The sequence below is a fragment of the Lasioglossum baleicum genome, chromosome 5, assembly GCF_051020765.1.
Source record: "Lasioglossum baleicum chromosome 5, iyLasBale1, whole genome shotgun sequence".
Taxonomy (NCBI): Eukaryota; Metazoa; Arthropoda; class Insecta; order Hymenoptera; family Halictidae; genus Lasioglossum; species Lasioglossum baleicum.
In genome coordinates, this window is record NC_134933.1 from 10,801,163 (window position 1) to 10,814,896 (window position 13,734).

The 13,734-nt window shown below is 39.4% G+C and overlaps 1 protein-coding gene across 4 annotated transcripts in view; it reads right to left on the reverse strand.

The window, feature by feature from the left end:
• The window catches only part of Wb (wing blister), a 148,837-nt gene that overhangs the window by 1,968 nt on the left and 133,135 nt on the right, over window positions 1-13,734 (reverse strand). For all 4 annotated transcript variants that reach the window (XM_076423592.1, XM_076423591.1, XM_076423593.1 and 1 more), the window contains 29 exons: window positions 12,680-12,786; window positions 12,194-12,377; window positions 10,584-10,939; window positions 10,024-10,221; window positions 9,360-9,530; window positions 9,073-9,236; window positions 8,839-8,973; window positions 8,113-8,368; window positions 7,723-7,894; window positions 7,405-7,626; window positions 7,004-7,257; window positions 6,813-6,924; window positions 6,591-6,735; window positions 6,138-6,450; window positions 5,894-6,054; window positions 5,571-5,709; window positions 5,244-5,484; window positions 4,980-5,153; window positions 4,741-4,907; window positions 4,507-4,665; window positions 4,280-4,428; window positions 3,924-4,211; window positions 3,614-3,782; window positions 2,876-3,295; window positions 2,239-2,421; window positions 1,814-2,148; window positions 1,449-1,755; window positions 722-1,160; window positions 72-440 (listed from right to left, as the gene is read on the reverse strand). In XM_076423592.1, the coding sequence (XP_076279707.1) occupies window positions 72-440; window positions 722-1,160; window positions 1,449-1,755; window positions 1,814-2,148; window positions 2,239-2,421; window positions 2,876-3,295; window positions 3,614-3,782; window positions 3,924-4,211; window positions 4,280-4,428; window positions 4,507-4,665; window positions 4,741-4,907; window positions 4,980-5,153; window positions 5,244-5,484; window positions 5,571-5,709; window positions 5,894-6,054; window positions 6,138-6,450; window positions 6,591-6,735; window positions 6,813-6,924; window positions 7,004-7,257; window positions 7,405-7,626; window positions 7,723-7,894; window positions 8,113-8,368; window positions 8,839-8,973; window positions 9,073-9,236; window positions 9,360-9,530; window positions 10,024-10,221; window positions 10,584-10,939; window positions 12,194-12,377; window positions 12,680-12,786 (6,489 nt within the window). The remainder of the gene's footprint in view (window positions 1-71; window positions 441-721; window positions 1,161-1,448; window positions 1,756-1,813; window positions 2,149-2,238; window positions 2,422-2,875; window positions 3,296-3,613; window positions 3,783-3,923; window positions 4,212-4,279; window positions 4,429-4,506; window positions 4,666-4,740; window positions 4,908-4,979; window positions 5,154-5,243; window positions 5,485-5,570; window positions 5,710-5,893; window positions 6,055-6,137; window positions 6,451-6,590; window positions 6,736-6,812; window positions 6,925-7,003; window positions 7,258-7,404; window positions 7,627-7,722; window positions 7,895-8,112; window positions 8,369-8,838; window positions 8,974-9,072; window positions 9,237-9,359; window positions 9,531-10,023; window positions 10,222-10,583; window positions 10,940-12,193; window positions 12,378-12,679; window positions 12,787-13,734) is intronic.

The window sequence follows — 13,734 nt, forward strand, 5'->3', positions numbered from 1 at the left end:
TTCCAATCCTGAAAACTACTCCTTTAACACGTGTACAGATAGGAATAACAACTAATTCATGAATTTTATACCTGGCAGGCCACCAATGTACAAAGGCCCAAGGACATTGGAGTCCATGATATGGTAATTAACGTTGGCCGGAAGACCGTATTTCTGATCCATCTCGTCGACTTTCAGTGCCAACTCCTCGTCATTGTAAACCGCCTGTATTCTATGCCATCGATTGTCGCAGATCGTGTACGGATTAGCAAAAGGTTGCTCGACGTACAACGGTTTATTGTCACCCAGGTCGCCCGACATGATCACTTTGCCATTATTCAGTTCCAATGACAACGAGGGCGAGTTGCCAGACGCTGCGATGGAAAGCAACACGCCGGACAACTCTGACGTTCTGAATTCCAACTGGAGCTCCAGCACGGCGCCTAACTCGAAGTTTCTCTCTGAAAGCATAATCGTAATGCTGTACACGTTCACCCTGTCCTCGCTTCTACATAAAACTTTTCGTATGATCGTGAAATAACACTGTACAACAAAATTAAACTTTTTCCCGTTTAGCAATTACTGTTGGATAGACGCAACGTTCTTGAAAAACTGATTCTTGTAGAAATCTTTTTAGAATGACGAATTCTATAACAATCACCTAACAGTCATTGCTGAACAAATTCGGTGTACATAATAACATTAACTTGTCGACATTCATTTTACAGTGAAACACGCTTACTGTATATCGCAAACGCTTCATCTTGGAAATAGGCTCCGCTCTCGACATTCGGGAAACACTGCCCCACGTGGTACGCTCTACTGGTCGAACCGACCATGTCGTACACGTTTCCGTTCACCCGCAAACCTCTGATGCACCCTTTCAGAGTTTCAAGTTTCACCACAACTTGCTCTGGTATCGGTGTCCCACTTTCCGGAAGTCCTCCGATGTACATCATCGTGGCGAGACCAATCTTTCTCGGCACTTTTATCGTACGAGGTGTTTGGGAGTCCACGAGCAACGTCAGCTTCCTCTCGTCGTGGCTAATAACCACGTGGTGCCAATTACCATCGTTGAACGGTGTTCTGAATTGTATCTCTCTTTTCTGTTTGCTCTTCACCAGCAGCAGAAGCTGGCCGTCTCTGATCACGATCATCAAGTAGTTCTTCACTCGAGTTCCCTGAAAATATAGAACAATCTCATTGGTTTTACTTATTCATTTATTTACTTATTAACCTTACTGATTCACGGATTTGATAATTATTTCCAAAAGACACTCCTCTCCGTTTTTTATGAAATTTAAATACTATCTCCAGCTACACATTTTGAACAACTTTTTCCTTTTCCTACAATAGGGGCTCTCTTTTGGTTTCGAGATATTCAATATCAAAATCGGAGAGGAGTGCTTCTTTGTAAATAATTACACGTGACAGTTAGAAAATGTATAGTTGTTCAATTCTGTACACACCGGAGTGATAAAAAGCAGGCCGTTCGGATAGTAAGTTCTGAAGTCGAATTCTATCTTGTACTTCTTCTCCCAGAATTTTTTGAAATTCAGATAGAGTTGAGTGTGGCTGTTTGGTTTATCTCCAAACTTTAGAGCGCCTGGTTCTAACGAGTAGTATGGTACTTTCTGACAGCCTTCTGGCTGAGTAGACATCCCTCTCGATAATGAAGCTGACCGTGTATACGTGGGATGATCTTTTCCCATAGCTGGCCCCGAACGACCGATTAGTGCGTGATCGAAATCGACAGCTCTATCGAATCGAATGATTCTGGAATTGTAAGGAATCATTAACTACGTTCGATTAATTCAAAGACTCTTCAACTTACTCGTCTATAAATATCGCGTCCTTGATCGCACCATACAAGGGGGTGTTCGTAGCGATCATTTTAGTATTGTTAATGATTTCGGGAAGTCCTCCGAAGAATAATCCACCAGATCCTTCGGGAGCTCGAATGGCAGCGCTGGTTGGCAGTTTCCCCGAGGTTTGATAAGCATCGTCTATTCTCAGGTAAATGTCCTTTCTTTTTTTGATCACTGTCACCGAATGATACCTTCCGTCGTTGAATGTTTCGTTCGATTGTAGAACGAGTTCTCCTCTGCCAGCGTTCAGTCGCACTTGCACTTGTCCACCGATTATGCATACCGAATAGTAATTGTCTCTCTGAAATCGTAAGAAGTATTCATTACGATATGTATTTTCAAAAGTTCATGCATAACATTTTTGACGGATATTGAACAACATTATACGTACATTTGCCTCTTCGTTTGAGTGTCGTATGTTGCTAATCCTTTGTCCCTCGAACGTTGAGAGAAGAAGTACAGCTTCTTCTTGTAATGTCCTAAACGAGAAGCTCACCACGGAATTGATTTTGCGTAGTGTATACGACGAATGTTCCACGTAGCCGTCACCATAAAATCCTACCACTCTCAACGGCTGTAACAAATTTATAGAAAATTAATTAACTACATTATATTCGTCAAACACTCCGATATAAAAATTCTGGTCATCAACAGTCTAAAAATAGCGACTGTATATGTCGAAACAAATCAATTTCAACCTTTTACAAATGAAGTATTTTTATGAAAAAATTAACCGGGTGAAATATAAAACAGTGAAAAATATAAAGAATCTAAGAATATTGTTATGCTGTTTTCAACGTAAAAAGACTAAAATGAATGTTTATTTAACTACTGCTTCCCATATAGTCGATGGAGAATATTTTTATTTTGCACAAGATCCGCAGTCTAGTAATTACCAATTCATTAACTTTAATTTAATTTAATCTAATCTAATCTCTCTAAATAGATAAATATATATAATTAGTTTTAAAAAAGATTGAATTTGATTTGCAAAAGGGTGAAATTGAAGTGCAAAACCTGTAGCTTACTTTGTTTCCACAAGTGCGTTCAACGCCATAATACTGCTCGGCCATGGGGTCATAGCCTTCTTGAACCACGATGTTTGACATACATCCGAGGAAGGACACCTGGGAAGGTAGCATCAACTTTTCTGCCCGGAAACTAGGCGGCACACCACCGAAGTAGTATTTCGCTTGCGCCAAATCAGGTATGTCTTCCGTTTTTGGTTGGGGAGTTGGAGCCCCGATTCGTTTGTCGTCTTCACCGCCCACGCTCAGACTACACTTCTCGATCTTTTTGTAAGGCTGGTACTGCCTAAACGCGTCCGCCTTTGTCCAGTTCCCGGTATTGTACTTCTGCTTCGAAGACATCTCCATGCTGACGTTGCCACCGTAGCCGACGTGCAGGATCACCTTTCCTTCGCGTAGGAAGATCATGATGTGCTGGTGCTGGGGGAATAGAGTTAAACATCGAGTAAATTGCAAACTGTTAATTTTAACGGGCATATTAACTTTATACAGTCTTATTTGTGAATAATAATGTGCATTATTTTCTTGATCGATGCAACAGCATGTCGATTCTTCAACGGAACGCTTAGAACTGAACAGTATCAACTTAAAAACTAACTCTTAGAACTGAAATATATACATATACGTGTGTATAACATGGTATATGTATAATTAGTTTTAACAAAAAATTCTCAGTTAAGTAAATTTGAACATTTTTTAGATGCGCCGACAATAAATAATAAATTTGCTGGTACGTACGTTCTCCGGATTGATAGCCAGAAACAGTAAAGCATTCTCGTCGTAAGTCCGGAAGTTGATCGAGACACCGAATGTGTATTTGTTGTATGGTCCTGAGGAGACTCGACTTCTGACAGCGTAACCTTGTCCATTGAAACTGTAGGCTGTGTCGTCCCTAGCATCCTCCACTCTAGATCAACAAAGATTACAAACGTAATTGCAAGGAAAATAATGTTGTCCCAAGAGAAACGCGGCACGCAAAGTGCAAGGGTTAATTTTGAATAAAATGAAGTTAGCTAAACCGATCAGATGTATCGTTTTTGACAAGTACCCTTCCACGCAAGCTTGGCAAGCCATGTCCGGCGCAGTGGTGATGAAGTTCCACAGGCCAATAGTCTTCCCGTCCAAAATCACTTGGTGCACGCAACCCGGAAGTCCATTCGACGCCAGAAGTTCTGCTCGCTTCCGTTGCGACCGAGGTATACCTCCTATCCAAACACGATCCGACATGGTGATATCAAATCGTCCATATTCCGAGTCTGTCATGTTCTTGACGGTTTTACGTTCGCTAGACATCGTTGACTGCCTTCGCACGTGAAGTTTCCCCACGTGACGGACTCTGTAATTGTTGAAAATTTAATAAAACTCCATCCGAATGAAGCCAATCGACCGATTATTATGCAGTACCTTTCAGCTTCGATGCGGTACCAGAATTGATCATCTTGAAAATCACCACCCTCTATGATTTCCGAATGAGTCAAAACCCCTGTGCCTCCCCCAACGTTCCACACAAATCTCACCCTTCTGTTAACGATCTCCAAAGCGAGGAAATCATCCTGCACACAGAATTTTTAGAAATTGTAGTGTACGTTCTTTGCATTTATTAGTTTCAAATCAATTCGTCCTGGACTTACGTTAATACTACTTGGTAAATAAAACAAGGAACCCTCCTTCCGGTCATTGGGCAACGCGAAAGTTATGACAATCGTGTTCGTCGATGTTGGTTGCAGCGTAGATGGTCTGTACGATCGAATGCACTCTTTGCCGTCGGCTGACTTCAATGATACACGAATCTGCAAAGATTCAAAATGAATAACAAGTTTGATGGAAGGCTTCGAAATGAAAGTTGAAGAACGTATTATAGTTACCCCGTCAGCGGTGTTTCTAGCCTCAGCGATTTTGTCTTTGAGATTTTGTAACTTCGTAGCCAAAGTGTCGTTCCATTTGTCGAACTCGTTTTTCCTCTTCACAGCTGCGTTCGATAGACTAATTAATTTTGCGTCAGCTTTCTTTATATTGCTCAACGCCTCTGTCACTGAAATATACAAATAAATGATCAGTACGAAAACTACAAACTACAAACAAATTGTCATAAAACTGATCTTACATTTCTCGCTGGCTAGACTAATTTTCGAGTCACCTTCCCTCTTCAGCTCGTTCAATTTTGGCTTCAGTCTTTCCGAAATTCCTGTTCTGTAGTCGTCGATGAGCTTCTGGTTGTCCCTCGTCGATTCCATTATTCTGTCGTTTTCGTCCAACAAATTCTTAATACCTTCGCGCACTAGAAACAATTTTGTGAATTTGTTTAGTGTTAAACGTCAAACGAGACTTTAGTAAAATACAGACATTTTGCTACGCAGGGTCGACTTACACTGTCTACTGCCGTCCTGCAAGCTCAGCAGCTTCACGTTCACCTGGTTGTCCCTGAGTGCAGTGTTGTTCATAGTATTTTTCAAAGTCACCACCGCCTGCTTCTGAACGTCCAACTTGGCGACCGCGTGTTCAACCATTGCTCCATGCTGTCTGGCACTTTCCCATTGTTCGGTTGCCTCTGACGATAGTTCTTTCGCGCTGTCCAACAGCGATTTTGAGTTCGGACCGTCGGGGAACGTCTGACGAGTAATCGCAAAACAATTTATTATATGCCCTGCAGTTTGTTTTTTAAATTATATCACGATTCCACGTTCAAGCTGCCTACCTTGTTGTAAGCATCCTCAGCAAGTTCCTTGGCCGCCATGGCAGTGACATTCGCTGCCCTAATGCTATCCAGGATATTCTTGTACGCCTGACTGGCCTTCAACGGACTCGCTGCGATGTTTCTCGTCTCGGAAAACAGACTGCTCGGCAGAAACGCCGAGTTGCACTTTATCAAGTTATCGATCGTCAATTATACAAGACAGCAGCGTGTATTTAACAAACAAAAGCATCTTTCTCGGTATGGAAAATGATTATTGAAAGTCGCAGCTTTTCGTTATGATAATTAAAGTTATATTATTTCATATTGATCATTGGTATTCTTACTTGATATATTCGTCGACATATTTCGATATATTCTTCGCGTGTTGAACACCAGGCACTACATATGTTCCATTGTATTCGTAGTTCAATCTGTACAGTAGCTCCTCTTTCATGCTCAAGTTAGTGTACCAGTATGACAATTTGTTTTGCAATTCTGGGATATCCTACAATTCGACGTCACAAATAAGGGAATATATTTGTTTGATTTTGCTTGAAAAAAGTATGAAGAGAATTTTTCTTTGCCTACCTGCAGGTTATTGTTAATGTCAATGATGAAACCTCGCGTTTCGTCTATCAATTTCTCACCGTCGCTAATCGACTCGTTAATCTCGTTTCTCGCGTCGTTGATGCCAATGCAATGTGTCCTCGCCTTTCCCAGGGTGTCGTTGATACTGTTGTACAAACTGTCATAGGTGAACAACGTTTCCATCGTGCCTTCTATGACGGTTCTCATGTCGGACACTTTCAACGAGTACTCTTCGACATCATCCTGAGCGATTGCTAATGGCTCGGTTGCGTCGTACAAGGAATTTAGCCGATCCGTGTATTCTGCGACGTCTCTGCGTTTGGAAAAAGATGATTTGATCAGTATCTTAATACTATCGAAGAACAATCTAATTTTACTGAATCGAAACATGTAATCCAAGACAGTCTTGCACCGAAAGACATGTATTTTACGAAATGCTATTTCGATACTAACTCCAGAAAGTTTTCTATCTCCATAGTCTTCCTCTTCAGATTCACAGCTTTCAAACTGTTCAGTATCATCTTCGCCATTTTCAGAGCCTTCTTGATCTCGATCCTCTTGTTATCGTTACTGTACTGCGTCAGTTGCAAAACCGTGTCTGAAACGATAAAACTGAATTTACTATTTATACATCGAAGCTTGAGAACTCTCAAAATTTACACTGATCAAAAATACCTTTGACGAAGTTCCTCAGATTTTCCACTTCAATTTTCGAGCTGTACATGTTGTTCTTCAAGTCGTCGCTTTTCGATTTCAGGATGTCCGCCTGTTTTGCTTGTTCGTTTGCCTGAAAATACCAAATGCAAAAGCATTTTGTGTACCCATCAAAAATTGTAAATTCGCGTTTCAAAGAAAGAAATACGTACAGTTCTAAACAACGTTTCGAACTGCTTCATAAGCTGCCTGTACTCGTGCCAAGGAATAGTCTTCATTCTTTGCCTCAAACGATTCTGGAGGTTTATTTCTTCGAGAAACGTGGTGGCATTCGCTTCGATATACGATAGATCTTCCCATGGTGGGGGAATGTAACCGTTTGCTATGTGGGTGGTACGATTCGCAAGTTCCTGGGAAAGCACGTCCACGGTGTCGAGTAGTACGCCAGTGCAGTTGTCGTTGCAAGCTAACAAATTAACGAACAATTACGAAAAATATTCATTTCTCTAGTTTGCTTCAACTGGAGGATTGTCGATTATAAAAAGCGAGTTTTATGAAGCGATAAATGCGACTTGTTTGTAAAATGTGCTAGTCTGACGATGATATAGCTTACACGTGCAAACGTTGCTTATGAAAACATGACGATACGACGTGCATTCGGAGCAATCTCGTCCTGTCGATCCAGCTCTGCATCTGCACTTTCCCGTTTGCGCGTCGCATTCGTCGCTGAAACTGCCAGCGGGATTGCAATTGCACGGTGTGCACTTGCCACCGGGAAGATCCGGAAACCCGTAATATCCGTAAGAACATCTTTCGCATTTTCTGCCGGTGTAACCTGTGACCAAAACATTTGTTTTTTCAAATGAATAATTTACTGTACCTATTAACAATTGAATAATTTATATATTATGGATAAAAACGAACTACGAACCAGGTTTACAGACGCAAATGGGTTCCGCGTCAGTGCGGACCATGCAGGTGCTCGAGAACCTTTTGTCTGTTTGCGGACAGGGACAGGGTTTGCATCCACCGATATCCGGATGTCCGTGAAAGCTGTCCGCGCAGACTTCACATCTTGGTCCCGCGGCATTTCCACGGCAGTTCTATAACAGAAGATTTATCACATCAAAATATATTTTGCATACTTGATCTTTGCAGGGAAGTTTGAATTGTGTGATAGACAAAGTTTTATATTATTTTCAACCTATTGAACAATATGAAGAAAGAAAATAAACTCCTGTTTAACTCCAGTTCTAGTGATATGTTAAAATTTGAATATAAAATTGTCAAGACTAAATTGTAGTGAAACGAAAGCACTCACCAGACAGTGTCCTGTTTCTTGATCGCAGATATCGGTTCTACCACTACACTGACAGCGTTTAGCTTGACCGATAAGATCGATAACGATAGTCGACGAGACAGTGGTGTTCGGGTACCACCTATAGTAACCGATGCTTGGATCCTGACAGGACGTGCTGTTGTACTCCGGAGGACATTGGCACAGCTCGATGCTCGTTGCGAACGATGGCGTGTATGTTGCTGTTCGTATCGCGGTGTCTATAGAAGCCTCCAGTAAACTGGAATACATTTCCAACACAAATATAAAACAGAATTATATAAAATGTTGCTCTACATAATTTTCTGTGTGTAACTAATTGTAAGTTAGACACTAAGCCATATTGTAACATAATCATATACTGTATAATTTGTAATGCATATGCTATAGAAACCTTATATGGTTTAAATCAATAAATCATAATATATAATTAGACTGCGGATGTTTATGCAATTTGAAATTTTTGTAGACAAATTTTAAGCAAGTGGAATCAAATAAAATCTTGTTTTCAGAGTGGTCTTTGTAGATCTGAAATAAATGAAAATAGTGCTAAACTCTGTCGAATTCTATATTCTGCCATTTTTTGAAAACTTTCAGGAGCTATAAATGCATAAAGATCCGCGTTAAGATAATGCGTTTCACACGAACGAGGCGAATCATCGAGTCTCTTCGATCGTAATTCAATAAATTGTAAAAATTTATTAAGCTCACGTCGTTTTCGAGAACTCGGCGTTGTCGCTGGCTTTCACGAGAATGTGCTGCACGTTTTGCAACGCGACCATCAGCACTTCTCTGGTGACCTTGTAATCCGGTCTATTCTGCAGTTGCCACAAGGATTCGTGAAACCTAAAACAAGAACCACGGAAAGATCACGTTCATTTTTACGCACGTGAAAATTGTTCGAGGATCGTCGAACATTTACTAAAATGTTTATTAGAAAGCTACCTGACTTCGTAGCGATCGTTATTTAATGGTGAAGGCAGATAATACTCCAAGACAATTCTGTTGTTTCCTTGCAGTTGCACGACTGGATACTGCAGGGTGGTTCTCAGAGGTATTCCACCTTCTGTCAAAGTTGTAAATCTTAAAAACCCTCCGTAGGATACGACCTTGAATTATAAGTTACGCAGTGTCATTCTTTTTCCGCGCGAGAGTATCTCGTGTGCTTTCTGAATTCTTTTCGAGAAATTAGATTTTGTCGGTGAGGTAGAGACGATCTTTGAGAGAGTTACCTTGTCGCCGAGAAAAGAATCGGGTAGCATCCAGTATAATGGATAATTGTAATACAAGTTCGATGGTATTGTGACGTCACCCTCCAAGTCTGGGATCGTGGAGAGCCCGTTGGTCACGTTCAGACCGCCGTTAATGGGAGTCAGAGGGACTTGGAACCTGTATCTTGACACCTGCAGACGACGAATATTCCCTTTTTAATTTATTTTTATTTTTTATTCCTTCATTTATCGGTATGAACAGTATTAACCCTTTGCACTCGGAGCTATTTTAACTCAAAAATGAAACATTTCTTCCGTCCTATAATATTTCCCTATGATTTTTCAAAGTTTATGGATACCAAATTGGTATAATACCTCATACAATACCTAAATGTTTAGCAATTGATTAGATACCGTCACATTGTACAGCAGTTTTTAGTGATTCCTCAAAGTCACCAATCGAGTGCTGTAAGGGTTAAACTTGTATCTACATACAGTAATGAACAAAAATTTAAGGACGCTCTGAAAAAGACGATAACTATTTTAATATTGTACTATACGATTTGAACTTTTTTGGAAAGCTAGAGTAATTAGTTTCCTACAGGACGTGAAAAGAAATTTTTTCAAAAATTTTTAGAGCGTCCTTAAACTTTTGTCCACTACTGTATCTCAATAATCTGCTTACTATTATGTCATTAATGGTGTCGTTCACATAAAGCGTTCTAGGTCGCATCAATCTTCGTTGTCCCCAGGCGAATTCAGCTTGCTGGCAAGAAGTTGATCGTCCAAAACAGAAGCACTCTGTACAGCCTTTAGGGTTGTCCACTGATAAGCCAAACGTATTGTCTTTACACTGATTGCACTGTCTCCCGATCACGTGTTCCTGAACAAAAATCAATACACAATTTTGACGACCGTTTTTCACTGATCACTGAACCTTCATACGTCCTCAAAAATTCGACAGGTTCATTAAATTCTTCTAAAAGTTAATTCCCAATACTAGATTATAAAATAGGTTTATTATAAAATCAGTTAATTAAATTCTTCTAAAAGTTAATTCTTAATACTGGACCATAAAATAGGTTCATTATAAGATCAGTTCATTAAATTCTTCTAAAAGTTAATTCTTAATACTGGACCATAAAATAGGTTCATTATGAAATAAGTTCATTAAATTCTTCGAAAAATGAATTGTAGATACTAGACCATAAAATAGTCTAGCATTTGCGCATAATAGTTGTGTACCTTGCACGGACACTGTCCCTTGTCGTTGCACTCGCAGAGATCCCCGTTGCATTCCAGAGTACCGGCTAAATTGCAGCTGCATGGACGACACCTCGGATAACCGTAGTATCCCTTCGCGCATCTCTCGCATCTACGTCCGTCGTACCCTATTCTGCACGGACATTGTCCTTGAAGATCGCATTGGGGCCTTGTTGAGCCTAAAGTGCAGTCACAGGATCTGCAACCAACTCCTGGAACCAGGTCCCAGGAACCTGGCCTGCATCTGTCGCAGTGCTCGCCGAATGTTAACGTTGGACAAATGCAACGACCTGTGTCGACGTCGCACACGTGACCTGGTCGCACGCACGGGTCGCATACTGCAAAAGAATTCATTCAATTTAAAATGAAAAATTCGTACTAGGTCTGAAGAAATGAACCCACAATATCCAGGTCATACTGCAAAAGAATTCATTCGATTTAAAATGAAAGATTTCTACTAGGTCTGAAGAAATGAACCAACAATATTCAGGTTATACTGTAAAAGAATTCATTCAATTTATAATGAAAGATTTCTACGAGGTCTGAAGAAATGAACCCACAATATCCACATCATACTGCAAAAGAATTCATTCAATTTATAATGAAAGATTTCTACTAGGTCTGAAGAAATGAACCCACAATATCCACATCATACTGTAGAAGAATTCATTCAATTTAAAATGAAAGATTTCTACTAGGTCTGAAGAAATGAACCCACAATATTCAGGTCATACTGCAAACGAATTCATTCAATTTATAATGAAAGATTTCTACGAGGTCTGAAGAAATGAACCCACAATATCCACATCATACTGTAGAAGAATTCATTCAATTTAAAATGAAAGACTTCTACTAGGTCTGAAGAAATGAACCCACAATATTCAGATCATACTGCAAAAGAATTCATTCAATTTATAATGAAAGATTTCTACTAGGTCTGAAGAAATGAACCCACAATATCCACATCATACTGTAGAAGAATTCATTCAATTTAAAATGAAAGACTTCTACTAGGTCTGAAGAAATGAACCCAAAATATTCAGATCATACTGCAAAAGAGTTCATTCAATTTAAAATGAAAGACTTCTACTAGGTCTGAAGAAATGAACCCACAATATTCAGATCATACTGCAAAAGAATTCATTCAATTTATAATGAAAGATTTCTACTAGCTCTGAAGAAATGAACCCACAATATTCAGATCATACTGCAAAAGAATTCATTCAATTTATAATGAAAGATTTCTACTAGGTCTGAAGAAATGAACCCACAATATCCACATCATACTGTAGAAGAATTCATTCAATTTAAAATGAAAGACTTCTACTAGGTCTGAAGAAATGAACCCACAATATTCAGGTCATACTGCAAAAGAATTGATTCAATTTATAATGAAAGATTTCTACTAGGTCTGAAGAAATCAACCCACAATATACAAGGTCATACTGCAAAAGAATTCATTCAATTTAAAATGAAAGATTTCTACTAGGTCTGAAGAGAAGAACCCACAATATCAGAAAAATGTATATTAAATAAGATAGAAAAATTCCTGGCACAATCAATTCTTATAAATAAAGAAACAGACTGTTTACCTTGACATCCATTCGAAGAGAACCCGTAATGACCAGGCAGACACATGTCACACCTTGTACCACCAACTCCTGGTTTGCAATAGCACTGTCCTGTAGCATCGTGGCAAGAAGAATTATGTGCACCGATGGGGTCGCACCCGCAAGGAGTGCATTCCGCACCTGTTGTCAATCCCCAAAAGCCAACCTTCGAAAGACAAAAGGAAAAGTTATACAAAATGATCAGGTCATCCTATCAGTAATGAAAATTTCTGTATATAATTCTATAGTTTCTGGAAAATCGAAGAAAATATACGTGTTTTAGTATTTTTACCAATTTCAAAAACATGAAAAATACTGAATTACTTATCGGATGACCTGATATATTTATGATACCTAATTAGGTATCACAATCTGATACGTAGAAAAACATTACAGTTTTTCCTATGATGTTTGTATAATACATATATCATAGTCCTTTTGTATATAATATGCAAGAGATCAGCTTACCGCGCATTGATCGCACTGTCTGCCAGTCACGTGCTCTTTACACTGACACTGTCCTGTCACGATGTCACAGGCAGTCGTTGTCGAGCCAAGATTGCTACATCTGCAACCTGTAAATATTTAAGAATCATGTCGTTGTAACATCATGTGTCCCTTCGTTTATTTCAGTCACGATTTGTACCGATTGACACTGAAAGTACTCATGAGTCTAATAATTACAATTTTATCGAATAGACTCCAGATCTTTATGCAAAATAAAAGGTTTGTGTATCAATTTGCACCTACAATTCCAAATTGCATCTACTCATTTTTGTTATAAATTCATAAAATCCGAAGTCTAATTATTAAGAATATTGTTAGATTATATCCGAAGTTTAATAAAATTATCAAATAATGAAGCACAGCAATTATTTATCTTGTACCATTATTATTTATCTCGATCCACAGCTTAATAATTATAAATTCAACGCTTATGCAGTTTGAACTACAAGCTGAACGAAAAGTTGATTGTTTCCCTGAAACTATTAAACCGGTGGAACGGTTTCGCGTGACAATTTATCATTAAACCTCGTTGTTTCGTATTCATAGAACAGTTTTGATTTATAGTAACAGCTTTAAGACAATGGCAGAATGGTAGCGGGGTAACGGCGATGAATCACATAAAGAGCATTCTCGACGAGTTAGGTAACAATACGTGTATCTACATAAATTGTGATTGATATCTGATCAGTGATCACTCTGGATCTTGGTCACGTGCCGTAGCAAACGATCGTTGATGCGTGATCAATCGTATTTCGCAATTAGCAACGTCGCTGAGACGAATACAGGGCATTGTATTCAGACGATGTAGATCTCTGTTGGCGCTTTCACGGCTGCTGACTCGCGGCGAAAAGAAACGAAATATTCAATAAGGAATTCTTATGCGGCAGCCATAACACGTGACTCAACTATTATGAATTTAAAGCCAAAGCCCTTGCGCTCTCGCAAACAATGAAAATTGATACGAATCTGCAGCGTGTACTTTCTCTTTTAACGTGACAGGAATTTTTCGAAGAAAT